At 31.7% G+C, this 16834-nt stretch overlaps 2 protein-coding genes across 4 annotated transcripts in view; one reads left to right on the plus strand and one right to left on the minus strand.

Annotated features, from left to right (window-relative positions):
- LOC139484714 (uncharacterized) overlaps positions 1-16834 on the minus strand; it is a 41755-nt gene that overhangs the window by 13291 nt on the left and 11630 nt on the right. For all 3 annotated transcript variants that reach the window (XM_071268589.1, XM_071268588.1, XM_071268590.1), the window contains 3 exons: positions 1987-2289; positions 1619-1662; positions 946-1025 (listed from right to left, as the gene is read on the minus strand). In XM_071268589.1, coding sequence (XP_071124690.1) covers positions 946-1025; positions 1619-1662; positions 1987-2289 — 427 coding nt within the window. The remainder of the gene's footprint in view (positions 1-945; positions 1026-1618; positions 1663-1986; positions 2290-16834) is intronic.
- Positions 4011-10703, plus strand: LOC139484712 (uncharacterized). Its single transcript, XM_071268587.1, has 5 exons — positions 4011-4122; positions 5243-5873; positions 7595-7723; positions 9636-9678; positions 9901-10703. Exons 2-5 carry the CDS (start codon positions 5244-5246, stop codon positions 10677-10679), a joined length of 1581 nt encoding a protein of 526 aa, XP_071124688.1. The 5' UTR covers positions 4011-4122; position 5243; the 3' UTR covers positions 10680-10703.

The following is a 16834-nucleotide window of genomic DNA, read 5'->3' on the forward strand; positions in this document are numbered from 1 at the left end:
TTTCTTAGCCTTGAGATTGATTTCATAAGTAATATTCCTTTGAAATACCGGCAAATTCGTAATTCTTCCATGAACAGGAAGTTCATCTAGCTATGTAAACTGTCAAATTAAGTGACCCATTAAGTGCATGGCTTCACTTGACAGCTTTGGTGTCAAACACACTGTTAATTAACACCAATTACCTTAGGCTTAGCTTTAGGTTGTAAATAAATTGCACCATGTGGTTTACAAACTGAACTAGAGTTCCTTCCCCTTATTTGTCACCATTCAAAATTATTCCTTATATTTACGTTTTATGGGTGAAAAAGATTAAATCATTAAAATATAAAATTCAAATACATATTGAAAAATAACTTTTCATTATTTTTATACCTTTATACAATTTTTTTTAAAAAGTTGAAAATTATTTTTTACATAAATTTATACTTCCTGTAACTATACTTTATCATAGTCTAATTTCCTTGTTGAATGAAATAGTCAACAGTCTCTAATTTCCTTGTTGAATGAAATAGTCAACAGTCTCAAACATTTAAGAATTACATTAAATTCTAGTGTTTGATGATTGTAGTATTTTCTCTCAAAAAGTAAAGCACATAACACTGAGTTACACAAATTTATAAAAATCTTTAAAAGTGCAATGAAATAATACTTAATAAGATTTAAAATGACTAAACAAAGTGAACATGCATTGATGTTTTGGTATCTTTGATATACATTATAAGAAAATGTACCATAAATACTGAAATTCAGCTCGAAAAAGTTCGTACGTGTTATGACCTGAGATTTGATTCTTCAATACAAGTCATGACCTGCATTTTCATCATCACAGGTTGACAGGTATGCATTTAGATAAAATTGTGGAGAGTTGTCCAAATAATAATATTTTACACAGCAGTCTCATCTCTTTTATTGCTCATCTATTTAGCTAAGTACAAATGTACTTACACTTTTCTTCTGTCATCCTTATTCGTTCTAACTCTCACAATTGTAGGGTGAAAATCTTTTACTAATTCTTCAACATCAGGCTTCAATATATATGAAAACAATTATCTTAAAAGCAGTGAAATCAATATATAAAAGTTTCTCTCAAATAGTTAAATCTGTTTTCACAGAGATAGGTCTCACTTTTTGGTAATTTGGATAATGCAAATATTGAAATTAAAATAGCAACACTTTAACATGTAGGTTTTGAAAATATTCAAGGTCAATGAACCCTGCCTGAAGGTACATGGCTAAACAATCGCCATGGAAATTAGATGTGCCAATGCTAATACAACTGCATACCAATTACCATTGACTTATTATAAATAGTTCCTTTTAAATAAACCTAAACACAGACTAAAAAAAATTGAGAATGGAAATGGGGAATGTGTCAAAGAGACAACAACTCGACCAAAGAGCAGAAACCAGCCAATGGGTAAACTTAGCAAAGTCAATAAACCATAACTGAGAGGGTGAGTCAAATAATCTCTCTAGAGGCTAAAGATGACAATAGCGGACATAGTCCATTTAGTACAGATGATCCAAAGCGTTGAAAATATAATGTGCCACTGGGTTGAATAAAACCTTTTAGAGGCAGATATTAATCACAATTAATTATTTGATATATATTATTTACCTTCGTCACAGATTCTTCCAGATTTCCAATATACACCTCTATATCTGTAAATGTAAAAATAGGACTTTTTGATAAAACATCCTACAACTAAATGGGTGATACATCACATATAAAGATGAAATTATAGGAATCTAGGTATTAATAATACTGTGGTTTCAATTTTGTCGTTGGGACTAATTTTGGGACTGAAGAAAACTTCTCTTTTTTACATTTGGTGACTATTGATATTTAATTGAACATTCAAATTCATGGTTCACCTATTCCTACTAAATAAAACTGGTATACCAAACAAATATTAATGAATTTACATGTAAAAATATTTTTATTTCTTTTGTAAAGTTCTAGCTGATAGTATGCACACATATTACCATTATACTGATTTCCTGGTATCTGGTTTACTAACAAAGACTTAGTATATTCAGTACTGTCCTCATTCACTGAAGAGTTATCTAACTTGGATGATGCATCGGAATCTGTATGTTTCTCTTGAAATGGTGAGGATCCTTTCACTACATTGTTGGGAATATTATGTGTACTGTTAGGTGTCTTTGTATGCCTCAGATCGCTCTCAATCTCTATTGGTGTACCTGGTATTGGTGAGTTAGATGTAATAGACTCACAATCATCACCTCGTACACCAAGTAAATCATTCATAGACTTGCAAAAACTATCTGGAAAAATTACAAATCATCACAAAATGGCATTAGAAATTATGTTACTTAATAAACTATGAACTGAAGTGATCTTAACTTATATAAAAGAGTTAATTAGGTGATTGTTGCTGCTAATAAAGCCTTTCTTTCTTTTTTAAAGGATATTCAAAAGATAATTTTAAAAGTTCTCAATTTCAATGAAACTGCCTTTTATAGAGAGACTATGAAGAGCCTGTGTTGCTAGTTGTTTTTCTTTTTTGCATCTTCAACAATGGACATTTGCCAACATTCAAAAAAGGGTGTAAACAAGAGTTCATACACTGAAATATCTTGCCTGCTTTACTTTAATCTTGATTGAATTTATGTTGAAAGTTTGATTATCAATGATTACTGAAAATGAGGTTATGGTCAAGGTCAGATGTCAGATGAATTATGTCAAACATACATATTTTTATCCATCTAATGAGTTCAGCCTTTTTCAACTGATTTTTATAGTTGTTCTTATATATCTTGTACTGTTAAACTACTGTCCCAGGTAAGGGGGAAGGTTGGGATCCCACTAACATGTTTAACCCCGCCACATTCTGTGTGTATATGCCTGTCCTAAGTCAGGAGCCTGTAATTCAGTGGTTGTCATTTGTTTATGTGTTGCATATTTGTTTTTCATTTATTTTTTGTACATAAATTGGCCATTAGTTTTCTCGTTTTAATTGTTTTAAATTGTCATTTCGGGGCTTTTTATAACTATGCGGTATGGGCTTTGCTCATTGTTGAAGGCCGTACGGTGACCTTATATAGTAGTTAATTTCTGTGCCATGTTGGTCTCTTGTTGAGAGTTGTCTCATTGGCAATCATACCACATCTTCTTTTTTTATATGTACACATAATATAGATGACCTATTCCTTGTATTATTTGATAAACTAACAAAACCACAAAAACTTTAAGAGTTTAAGAGACAGTAGTCGATCTCAACACTGAACATTTTTGCTGTATCAAATTATCCTATTCTAAGTAGGATTTTGTATTCAAGACAAAATTTGTATTTCTCTCTATATATGTTTTCTATTTGTAGCCAATTGTTAGCCAATGAGACAACTATCCACAAGAGATCAAAATGACACAGAAATTAACAACTACAGGTCACTGTACAGCCTTCACCAATGAGCAAAGCCTATACCTCATAGTCAGCTATAAAGAGCCATGTTGGTTGACAGGCAGACGACATTAGAACCTCATAATGATCATTAATAAGAAAAGCATATCTGACCTACAGTAAAAATGCTTTATATACAATAACAAAAGTTGTAAATGAGACTAAATGATAACACACAAGAAGGATTATTTAAGCAAATATTGATATCTAGGGAAAATATCCAATGAATTGGTTCATATCTTTTTTTCATTTGTTTTTGTTGGATAGTTATCTTATTATCAATCATACCACACCTGAATGACCATTTTGAAATATGACTTGTAACATTTTATCATTGAATAATTCAAAACAGTTGATATTTTGATTGTTTTATCAGCATGCTGCATGGTAATAGAAACTAATTACATTTTTTAAACACTGCTGGGTGACTATTGCTATTTGTTGATATATGTTTACTAAATTATAATCCTGGTACCTTTGATAACTATTGACCATTCCCCCTACACAAACTGTAGTTATAGTTAATATAAATGAAGTTTAAAAATAGACACAGGTCATAACACCATGACATGTGATTTGAAATTTAAATATAGTAAAGGGTATTTCCAAGTAATAGTTACCAAGTACAACAGTGTCTGACATTTTTGTCTAAAAATGTAAAATATTGACTAGAAATCAATAAGCAGATAAAACTCAGGTTAGTAAATACTTTTTTTTTTTTTTATCTCATCTCTTTCATTTGAACCTTTTTTTTTTGTCTATTTTTTACTATCTCTAAAAATGAAAGTTGACAACCTCTCTAAATTTCAAGTACCAGTAAACAACATATAAATAGACTACAGTCATTGTATAATCCTATTCTCTTACAATTCTTAAAGTTTAGGTTGAAATGACCTTCTTAATAGAAAAAAGAAAATGAGGTATGAGTGCTTTAAGACTGCCATACCCATTTCAGTTTCACTCTGTGGTAAGACCTTTTGTGGTAAATGTGTTCACTGCGATCTAAGTCGTTACATGTGGGTTACATCTATGAGCATCCAAGTCAAGAAACAGGACGAATCAAAGTGCTTGTAAGCACTGAATGGTTAAGATTGCTTCAATTTATCAGTGGGAAGCAAAATTAAATATTGCATTGGTTGTAGTGGATTTAACAGCAATTCTAGACAAAGGAAGATAACTCCAATTTGTTTAAAGATGACTTTAACCATGACATCATTTATTTTTTTAGAACAAATATTAGATTCCTGCACCTTGCAAAAGTTATGTAATTTTCTTGAAAAGGGAAACATCATTTTGTGCCTTGAATATCTGAGCATATATTACATCCGTAATTTTCTTGAAATGTTCATGGATAGGATGTATAGAATGTTATGATCCATGCACTATATTTTGTGTATCGAAAAGGTATTGATCAGCCTTGGAAGATTCAGGGGCGGTATGCATAAAACTACTACAGTTAAGATTTGTTCCTAACGGACAGATTTTTCTACATGTACATGTCCAACGATAAATTAGTACTACGATTGGAATTCAAGTGGTTTTATGCATACAGGCCCAGATATAAAGTCAGTCCCATAAGGCTTTGATTGCATTGCATGCAATCTCTACCTATAAATGGTCTATATTGATGACTGTTGCCCAAGGTGATCCAATCCCTTGATTCCCATATATCTTAGCTTTATTGACATCAATTAGCAGCAGGGTATAACTCACTTGCATAAAATGTGCATATTTCCACAAATAAACAAAATTATTCTTTTTCTGAAATCAATACAGCATGGTATTTGTTTAAAGTGTTTATTTTTTATTGCCTGTAGAATGGATAGAGATGACCGTAGACGTTACTTCATTGTTGGTTCTGTTATACTAGAGATTGTTACACCAGTTTTCAGACAGAGGCTAGAGAAGGACTACAAAAGTAAAGGGTTAGGATGTCTACAAGATTTCATCAACAGTAAACCTGTCATACACATCCTGTTTCATCTCCGCCATAAAAATACCCAGTGTTGTGTGGACAGCGCAAACTGTGTGAATCATGGTCCACTTCCTCTTAACTACAACCAATGGGATCTATTGTATACAGAGAAACCAACACCAGGCTTCCATCACTGTTTCTGCAAGTATTCAGCCAAAGCTATCACACTAGATGACCTTGACATAACCTTGGCAAGTCTGATTTTGATGAACTGCTGCAATCTTTCACCAAATGAGTTTTCATTGATTTCTGATCTTCGGCAGTTTAAGAATAATTACCTTAGCCACAACACAAAAGGTGCAATCACTCAAGCCGAGTACACAACACTATTTGGAGATCTTACAAAATATGTTCTTCAACTTGACCCCAGTAAACAAGATGACTTCATTAGAATACAGAACAGATCACTGGATGATTCACTGTGTAACAAATATGTTGTTTGTCTCCTGGACATTCATCAGAAACTTGAAGAGGTATGTATTTATTTAATATTGTTTTTGACAGTACGGTTTCCAGGGTGTTTATAAAAGATTTTCATATATCAAATTTCAATTCTTCAATTATTGTTTATGTCTGCGGTGAATGGGGACAAGGCATCAAGTTTAATCCTTGTAAATCTGTATGTTTACATTCCGAAATTCTCAAAATTTAGATTGCTTCAACCAAATGTTATCAATTACCACAAAAACAGTTAAATTTTGAAATTTTGAAATTTGATTATGTCATTTTTACCCATTTAGAGTTATACCTCTTTAAAAATGGTAAAATAATTGCTGGATTTTTTTGCCTCAACCAAATGTTATGAATACTATACATAATGTTTATTACTACAAAACATAGATCAAGTTAGAATTTTGGTTCTGTCACTTTTAGTTAAGGGCATATGTTAAAGTTACAGGGGAAGTAATGACCTTGCTAACGTAAAATGTTATTTTCACGACATCAAACTGCAACATATCTGGTAAAGATGCTTTTTGAGACTGATATTTAACAATCAAACTGATTTAACTTGACAATGAGTTCATGGAGCCATCTTTTTAAAAATGACATTTGGTTTGATTTCGTATAAAGATTATTTGTACCAATTTTTATGAAAAGGTCAAGTTAAATTTGATAAATATACAGTAAAAAATGACTTTTTTTCAAACATTGATGAACATTTGATAGATAAGTTATTTTGTAAAAAAAAAATGCATAATATTATAGGACATTCACATTAACCAGAAATTACAAATGATTGAACGAAGTGTTTATCTTTTAAAACAAAACACATACCCGTAGCCAGGGGGGTTCGGACGAACACCCCCTTGAAACCAAATCCGATTTTGTAACAAATATCTGAAATTTCAACCTAATTTTACTCAATTTTTTTTTTTATTACATCTTTGATTTAATCAAGTTAAAAATAGCCTATATGCAAATTTTTTTCATCAAAATTTCATTACTGGATCAAAACTGTATCGTATTCCCTAAAGCCTCTTTACAAAGAAAAACTTTTGAAAATTTCGTATATCTTCAAACTTTTGAAAATTTCGTATATCTTCTCTAACTTAATATAAAAAAGATGTGGTATGATTGCCATTGAGACAACTCTCCACAAGAAACCAAAATGACACAGAAAGTAACAACTATAGGTCAACGTACGGCTTTCAACCATGAGCAAAGCCCATACCGCATAGTCAGCTATAAAAGGCCCCAAAATGACAATAAAAAATAATTCAAACGAGAAAACTAACAGTCTAATCTATGTAAAAAAAAAAAGGAACAAAAACCAAATATGCAACATAAACAAATGGCAACCACTAAATTACAGACTCCTGACTTGGGACAGGCACATACATAGAGAATGTGGCGGGGTTAAACATGTGAGTGGGATCCAACACCTCACCCTAACCTGGGACAGTGGTGTAAGGTTGTCTCAATCTAATGTTATTAAACTTATACACATTGTGACAATGCTTATTATCACAAAACTCAGAATATCAGTAGAGTCATTTTTAACCGTTCTTGATTTATTTTCCTTAAATATATGCCAACTGGGGCATCCTATGGACACATTACCAATTTATTTATTTTTTAACAACATAATAATTTTCTGAGTAGTGGTAAAATTCAGATTGACAGAAGGACAAAATAATAGAAAAGCGTAACAGTATAGTACCTTGATATAAGTGGAAGTATTGTATTTATTCAGATTGACACCAGAATACAAAACATAGGGGCAGCAACTACTGCAGACATTCATTCAACTTCATCAGAAATACTGAGTACAATGAACATCAACAATGCTGAATTAGAGTCTAAGATAATGGCTAAACTAGAGGTATGTATAAATAATAACAACAATCATTACAGATAAAGTTATTGTAAACAATATGTAACAGTACAGTGTGCAGGTTAGTGGCAGTATTTCAGCCAATGAAAACTTTACAATCTCAATATTATTCTAAAAGTACTTTTTTGGAATGGGTTGAATGCTCACAAACATGTTTTACACCTCCACATTCTGTATGTACCAACCTCAAGTAAGGAGCCTGTAATTCAGAAGTTGTCGTTTGTTGCTGTGTATCAAATTATTTGTCGTATAATGTTTTTTAGATTTATTTGTGTGAGGCTGTTTGTTTCTCGTTTTTTTATTTCTAAATTTGTCTCTTGATAGACTTTTAAAGCTCGCTATGCAGCATAGAACTTGTTTTGTTCAATATTAAAGGCCAGTTGATGATATATTGCAGCCACTTTCTCAAGTGCATGGAATCTTAAAATGGAATCTTAAATTATAATTTTTGGCAATCCCAAAATCATTTACAAAATCATTTTGTAAAAGAATTACTTGAGTACGAAAATTGCAATAAGGAAAATAAATTTTATTTTACATCAATACAGAAAACAAGATGTAATGTATAAAATGCCAATAAGGTAACTTTAAAGCAGAGAACAGAATGAAAATTAAATTTTTGTAGGGCTTGTATTAAGCTAATTTATTATTAGAATTAGAATCATCAGTTTTAACTCCAGGGTCCTCTAATTTTTTGTAGGTTTTGGCATATGAAGATCTTGCATTTCTGATTATTTTTGCTGATTACAGTTTTGATCTACATGTACCTTTATACTTTTTAAAATTATAATGAAGCACACAAAAATTATTCAACCAGCAACAGATCTCTTATGTTGACCTAAAAAATTAATGCAATCTGAATTGTCTAATTTTGATTTATGCAAATATTTAGACAATGCACATTTTCATTTATATGAACTCTAATATAAAAAGTAGAAATGATAATGTAAACACATCGTATCAGATAAACTTGTATATATTACATGGTTAGAACATTATTTCTATATCCATTTTTTTTTTAAATCAACATTTGGCATGAAAACTAGACACATTTATGAAGGTTGTATGGAAATAAATGTGTTTTAGAGTATTCTTTCTATTTCTAGTAAAACTAGAAGTGCCAAAACGACACGAATAGCTCCTTCTCAAAAAAGTAGAAAAATCTGCCATTTCAACAACACATGTAGACACAAACATGATGGTAGACTCACATATCAAAAATCAGTTCAAAATCTGAAGGCGTGAAAAGAAAAGTCTGTATAACTGTGATTTCAACAGTTTATCCAAGACCTATTAGCCCTTTATTTCAAAAAAAATGAGCGGAGCGGAACGAACCTTTAAATTTGATTTGTAACTCATCATGGTTAACTCGTATACCAAAAATCAGCCAATTATCTAAAGTCGTTAGAAAAAAAGTTTGTATAACAGTGATTTTCAACAATTTATCCAAAAGTCTGTAATTTCTTCAAAAATTAGCGGAGCAAAACGAAACTTAAACATGATCTGTAACTAATCATTGTTAACTCACATACAAAAAATAAGCACTGAAGGTGTTTAGAAATAAATCTGTATAATGGTTTGTTGGGGAATGACGGAATGACAGACAAGGGTACAACTATATGGCACCAACAACTTTGTTTAGGCAGATTGTTGTTCCTTTGACACATTCACCATTTCCATTCTCTATTTTATTAACTTTATAATATTATCATACTGAATAGTGTAGGCTTATCCATTGGACATCCATCAATCAAAACAATTCGATATGTTACAACACCTTTACTAATTCAATAAGAAATATACAGAAGCTTTTAGAACAACTTTACTACTGAAAATTACAAGCACATTTGTAGAATAATCTGTGCAAATTTACATTTTTGTTCATTTCTTATTTTTACAGGAAGTGTTGCAACAGTTGATAATAAACCAAACTAGTAAACGAGGTATGTTGAACATATTTACACAAATAATTATTCAGCTATTTTCTTTTTAAACCAACAAAACTATTTAGTTATTAAGTTGGTTTTTTTTAAATGAAATATATTTCAGACTTCATTTATCATGTTTATCAATTTATCAATTTTAATTATAATCCACTAATTACAATATATCCACTGAGTTATAACTATTTAATTAATATTGAAACTTATATTGTAATGTTTCAGTTGATCAACCAAATAAACCCTACAAACTAGGACAGTCTATCTTCACATTACATCATCAGACAGACCTGTCATCAGTAATTGGTGGTGACTGGAGTAGTATAGTAACAGATATAGTGATGATGGATGATGGTAGACTGGTGATGTGTGTACCTAACCAGAGGAGACTAGTGATCTGTAATACAGATGGATCACAGGTAGACAGTATACATGTACAGGGTTGGCCAGGGAGTGTTACAGCAGTCAATAACACTACAGTAGCTGTTACACTGTGTCATAGTGACCAAATAGAGATGTATGACATACACAATAAACTCAAACTTAAATCTATATCACTACCTGAAATGTGGTGGGGGAGCATTACAACTATAAACAACAAGATAGTTGTATGTGATGACAACAGCATACTGATCATAGATCATCAGACAGGAGAAGTGGTACAGACAATACAGACTGACTGTGATCATTACAGGTTTCGAGGTTCTGGTGACAGATTATTCTACAGTGATTACAAGAACCTGTACTGGTACAGTTATACTGATGACACACATCACACCCTAACATTACCATCACCACCCACTAGTATGACTACACTACAAGATGGCAGTCTGTATGTGGTGTGTAAGGATAGATCAGTACAACATGTGTCATCTGATGGTAAACAGTATAAACCAGTAAAGACTAAAGGACTAAGTTCAATGGAAAATGTTGGTGAATTGTATTACAATTGCAAACAGAGAAAACTGGTTACCTGTTATAATACTTCTAAAAATCTTTCATGAAAAATAAAATCAGATAGAAGTAAATCAAGTGTTTCTTGGTATAATTAACATAAATACCATCAATATTTTATAAATTAGAATAGGAGGAAATGTGGGATATTTTCTATAAGAATAAGACAGAAACCAAATAAAACAAGAAACCAAAAGCTAATTTCAATTGAATCCTGTATTATCTTATACTTTGAAATTTTGATTACACTAGTTTAGATTGTTCAAGTGTTTTAGACAAGATTCTTGCATATGTATGACTATGACTATTAAAAATAAATATTTTCTATTAGAAAACAAAATATGTGTCTTGTAAATCTATATAGTTTTATTAACATTGTACACATACTACTGCTTTACATTATTCCTTTGCATTAAATCAAAAGTAAACTGTTGAAGGAAATTTTAAAATGGAGATTTTAAGATATTTGTTATAGTTTGAAATGAACAGGACGGTTTCAATAAGGATTCACAAACTGATTATATTTTTGTCTTGAAAACCCTCTGAAAATGTTCTACATGTAAGGTGTTAATTATTTTTTATTATGTTGATTTTAAAAATATGAGTCAAATTATATGCAGTATAATTTCAAAATCTATCAAATTTTTTTAAAGGCATGTATGTATAGTTGAATTGTATTTAAAACAGTTTGTTAAATGACCAAAATTTCATGACTTTTCCCTATATTTGTGGTTTGTTGACCCAAATATTTCAATTCGAACATACACTTTTTAATTTGGAAAGAAATTATGTTTATATACATCCTGTACATGTTTTTGCTTATTTTTGTTATGTGATACATTGTTGAAAATTCTTCAGTATCTTTATTCTCCTGCTGTAGCAGAGGGGGCATAAAGAATTATCCTTGTCTGCCTGTACATATGTATGTACTAAAGTTGGTTTGCCTTAACCAAATTTCATAAAACTTATACACAATGTTTATTACCACAACATACAGATCAAATTTGAATTTTGGTAGAGTCACTTTTCCCAATTTATTTTTCTTCATTTACTTGCAATCAGAAAACTTTAGCTCATGCTATCAGCATAGATATTGTAATAGTGAAATAGTTTGAATAGTTTGCTTTAGTTGAATTAAGGAAATTGTAGTAAACTTTTGAAACTTTATTGGTATTTTGCTCCTTCAAAGACAAATGATTGGGCTTTTTATGGATTTTATTGGGTATTCTGCTCTGCCATATGCATGTCAGTATAGTTCCAAATATTATAGATTTGACAAACAGTGATTTTGGCATTCAACTTGAAATCATCTTGAAGACACAAAATGATGCTCACTCCTAACAAAAGGATATTATAAATTTAACACTTTGTACAATGATGTAATTGTAGGAGATAACCGGACACATCAGAACCTATTTACCATCTAGTACCAAAAGAAATGACTAACTACCTCTCATTTCAGAATATTTGAAAAAAAAAAAAATTCCATGTCCATGTACATGTACATCTCCATTATGTGTTTTTTTTAAATTTTTACAAGTATATCATCTGTAAATATTGTGATCTATATTCATTTGCTTGCTTTATTAACTATTTGAATTTGTATGCCCCCACCAATAGCAGATGGGCATTTAGTTTTACCCTTGTCCATATGAACATACAGGGCCTTTTGAAGCTGACTATGCTGAAAAAACTTTGCCCATTGTTGAAGACTGAATCATGACCTATAGTTATTTTAGTTATTAATTTCTGTGTCATTTGGTATTTTGTGGATTGTTGTCTCCCCCCCCCCCCCCCCAAATTGTTATTTTTCTTTTTAACCCCCTCTCCCCCCTTGAAAAAATTTCCAATTCACTTCTGAAATCTTGAGAACAAATTGTCCCCCCCCCCCGCCCAAACTGAAATATTTTTTTTCAACCTCCCCCTCTCCCCCCCCCCCCAAAAAAAAATTCTTTCCTTCAAGATATGGTCATAATCTTAATTCAAATTTACAATGGAGTTTGCAACCATCAAACCCTTTTAAATACATCATAAGTCTTAAAACAGAAATTGACCCATTTACCAGCATTTTTAAAATACTTACTTATAAAAATAAATTTCTAATCACCTTAAGACAATACAAATGTACAACATTTCTTTATACATAATTTATAAGCAGCGTCAGGGAGGTTATTCAAAATGTTGTATTTGAATTACCTCCCTTACACTGTTATTTAATTATGTTCTGTAATTTTAAGTAATTGTCCATTAACCAGAACACCCTTGTTTTCCCCCTTTTTGCCCCTTATTCCAAAACGGTTGGAGTCATAACCATAAAAATTGCTGAATTTCCGTTTCTGTTCTCTAACTTAAATTTGCCTCAAACAAATGTTTTTATACACAATGTTTTTACCACAACACGCAGATCAAGTACATATTTGAGTAGAGTCACTTATACAGTTATCTCCCTTTATATGCAAGTGAAGCCAAGTTGAAGGCATCATCTGTGTCCCATGCACACATTCTCTATTATTTTTTTGTAATATGACCTAAGTACCTTGACCATTTGTCTGATTAAAATCAAACCTCCCACTTGCTATCTTTTATCACAGAACATATCAGAAAATGGAACCTCTGAGAGGTTTGATTTTAATCAGACTGCTTTTATAAAGACTAACAGGGTTTGTTTAATTGTTTAGGGGATGTTATATATCAGTTTGGTATGGTCAAGATATTTGGTTACATACCATATGTATCTCTTCTCAACCTGTAATGTAATCATGGTGATTGGGTATTGATTATTCTGAATATTGTATGGATTTGGTTTATATATATTACTGGTTTATATATTGTTCCTCTAGATCATTGTAACCACATGTACATAGGTTTATAAAAGATAAAGAACACATTTTAAGTGGTGAATATCATTTATGCCAGAAAGAAGTAAAACATATATTATTTTGATTTTTTTTCAAAAAAGTTTTTCAATATCTTATGTATTTCGAAAGAGTAAAAGTTTCATGAGTTTCTAACGATTTTAATTTGAACACATTGTTGGACTGAAACATAAATTTGTTGAAGAATTATTGAAACCATGTATTATGAAATAAAGAAGTCAAAATAAAATATGTAAACTTAATTAACTTGTTTGGTATTACTTTACATCAGGAAACATATCTGTACATTTAAAATGATGATAAGAATCTGATTGGCTAAAATATGAGATCTAGTAGATCAATGAGGACTTTTAATTGGGTGTTGCATAGTTCATTTGTAGTTCTGTTGGTCCAGAGATGATTCCAAGAATTATAGAATAAAAAATTGTGGTATGATTGTAAACGGGTTAACTATCCAACCAAATAACATCGGTTGAAGTATAAATGTATACAAGGACTGACCAGTTTTCACCAATGAGTAAAACCCATACCATATAGTCAGCCACAAAAAACCACAATATAACAAAATGTGATATAATTTTAGATGAACAGAAAACTGATTGGTTAAAGACTAAACGAAAAACTGTGAGAAATTTTCTTACAAATAGAGATCACTCCTGGATTTCTACAATATTTGTTTATTCATGATTTGGGGATCTTTATATTTTCAATATATTTGAAAATTTTAACAAGAGCGCACATGCTAAAATGTCTCGCCTTCTTTACTTATCATTGATATTATGTTGATAGTCCTAAATATAAAGCTTTATTACAACTGTCACATAAACTCAACATTAACCAAGAAAACTAAACATTGATCAATGAACCATAAAAATGAGGTCAAGGTCAGATGAACCATGCAGACATGTACAGCTAACAATTCTTCAATACAACAAATACAGTTGACCGTTTGTTTATAAATTAAGAAAAACAGACCAAAACACAACTACTTAACACTTAGCAATGAATTGTGAAAATGAGGTCAAGGTCAAATAAAACCTTGCGACTGACATATAGATCATAAAATATTTCCATACACCTAACATAGTTGACCTATTGCATATTGTATTAGAAAAATTGACCAAAACTAAAAATGTTAACCTTGACCACTGAACCATGAAAATGAGATCAAGGTTAAATGAAACCTGTCAGCTAGACATGTACACCTTGCAATCATTCCATACACCAAATATAGTAGACCTATTGCACATAGTATGAGAAAAACAAGACCAAAACACACAAGAGTGCACAAGCTGAAATGTCTCGCCTTCTATACTAATCATTGATATTATGTTGATAGTCCTAAGTATAAAGCTAAGCTTTATTACAACTGTCACATAAACTTAACATTAACCAAGATAACTAAACAAAGACCAATGAACCTTGAAAATGAGGTCAAGGTCAGATGAACCATGCCAGGCAGACATGAACAGCTAACAATGCTTCTATACAACATATATAGTTGACCTATTACTTATAGTTTAAGGAAAATAGACCAAAACACAAAACTTAACACTGTGCAATGAACCGTGAAAATGAGGTCACGGTCCAATAAAACTTGCGCGACTGACGTAAAGATCATAAAATATTTCCATACACCAAATATAGTTGACCTATGGCATATAGTATTAGATAAAAAGACCAAAACTCAAAAACTTAACTTTGACCACTGAACCAAGAAAATGAGGTCAAGGTCACATGACATCTGCCCGCTAGACATGTACACCTTACAATAATACCATACAACAAATATAGTAGACCTATTGCATATAGTATGAGAAAAACAGACCAAAACACAAAAATTTAACTATAACCACTGAACCATGAAAATGAGGTCAAGGTCAGATGACACCTGCCAGTTGGAAATGTACACCTTACAGTCCTTCCATACACCGAATATACTAGCCCTATTGCTTATAGTATCTGAGATATGGACTTGACCACCAAAACTTAACCTTGTTCACTGATCCATAAAATGAGGTCCAGGTCAAGTGAAAACTGTCTGACAGACATGAGGACCTTGCAAGGTACGCACATATCAAATATAGTTATCCTATTACTTATAGTAAGAGAGAATTCAACATTACAAAAAATCTGAACTTTTTTTTCAAGTGGTCACTGAACCATGAAAATGAGGTCAAGGACATTGGACATGTGACTGACGGAAACTTCGTAACATGAGGCATCTATATACAAAGTATGAAGCATCCAGGTCTTCCACTTTCTAAAATATAAAGCTTTTAAGAAGTTAGCTAACGCCGCCGCCGCCGCCGCCTGATCACTATCCCTATGTCGAGCTTTCTGCAACAAAAGTTGCAGGCTCGACAAAAAACTTAACCATAACCACTTGACCATGAAAATGAGGTCAAGGTCAGATGACACCTGGCAGTTGGACATTTACACCTTACAGTCCTTCCATACACCGAATACACTAGACCTATTGCTTATAGTATCTGAGATATGGACTTGACCACCAAAACTTAACCTTGTTCACTGATCCATGAAATGAGGTCACCACCAAAACTTAACCTTGTTCACTGATCCATGAAATGGGGTCAAAACTGTCTGACGGGCATGAGGACCTTGCAAGGTACACACATACTAAATATAGTTATCCTATTACTTATAATAAGAGAGAATTTAACATTATAAAAAATCTTAACTTTTTTTCAAGAAGTCACTGAACCATGAAAATGAGGTGGAGGTCATTGGACATATAACTGACGGAAAGTTGGTAACATGAGGCATCTATATACAAAGTATGAAGCATCCAGGTCTTCAACCTTCTAAAATATAAAGCTTTCAAGAAGTTAGCTAACGACGCCGCCGCCGGATCACTATCTCTATGTTGAGCTTTCTGCAACAAAAGTTGCAGGCTCAACAAAAATGAATTGGCAGGGCATACCTCTCCCTTAAAATGTAATAAAAATATGTGGTGCACCAGAAGGTGAAAGGATGGCAAAATTTTCTTTTGTGACAATAAAAAGTTACCAAAATATTTCATTTTACTTGATCTTAAAATGAGTTGGTGGACTGAGGACTGCATTGATGATCCGAATACTTCAGATTCAGTTGAAAGAGTAAAGCCAATATGTATATAGATTTGTTATTTTATATGTTCAGTAACAAAATTTACAATGCATTGAATGACAGTGGTGAAATCGGCATATACCAAAAATTGCAATTGGCTATCTAAACTAGACATGTAAGATGCTCAGAGGGATTTGTATTCCTTAGTATATGCACCTCTTTCAGTTTCTTGCAAAGATGATCAATTTCCATTCATATTA

The sequence above is a fragment of the Mytilus edulis genome, chromosome 8, assembly GCF_963676685.1.
Source record: "Mytilus edulis chromosome 8, xbMytEdul2.2, whole genome shotgun sequence".
Lineage (NCBI taxonomy): Eukaryota > Metazoa > Mollusca > Bivalvia > Mytilida > Mytilidae > Mytilus > Mytilus edulis.

Bases quoted from the DNA above. Each gene is read 5' to 3' on its own strand.
- LOC139484712 (XM_071268587.1), top strand. From the start codon at position 5,244: ATGGATAGAGATGACCGTAGACGTTACTTCATTGTTGGTTCTGTTATA. The intron at 5,874-7,594 runs GTATGTATTTAT...GTATTTATTCAG, and splicing joins TTCATCAGAAACTTGAAGAG to ATTGACACCAGAATACAAAA. The intron at 9,679-9,900 runs GTATGTTGAACA...GTAATGTTTCAG, and splicing joins AAACCAAACTAGTAAACGAG to TTGATCAACCAAATAAACCC.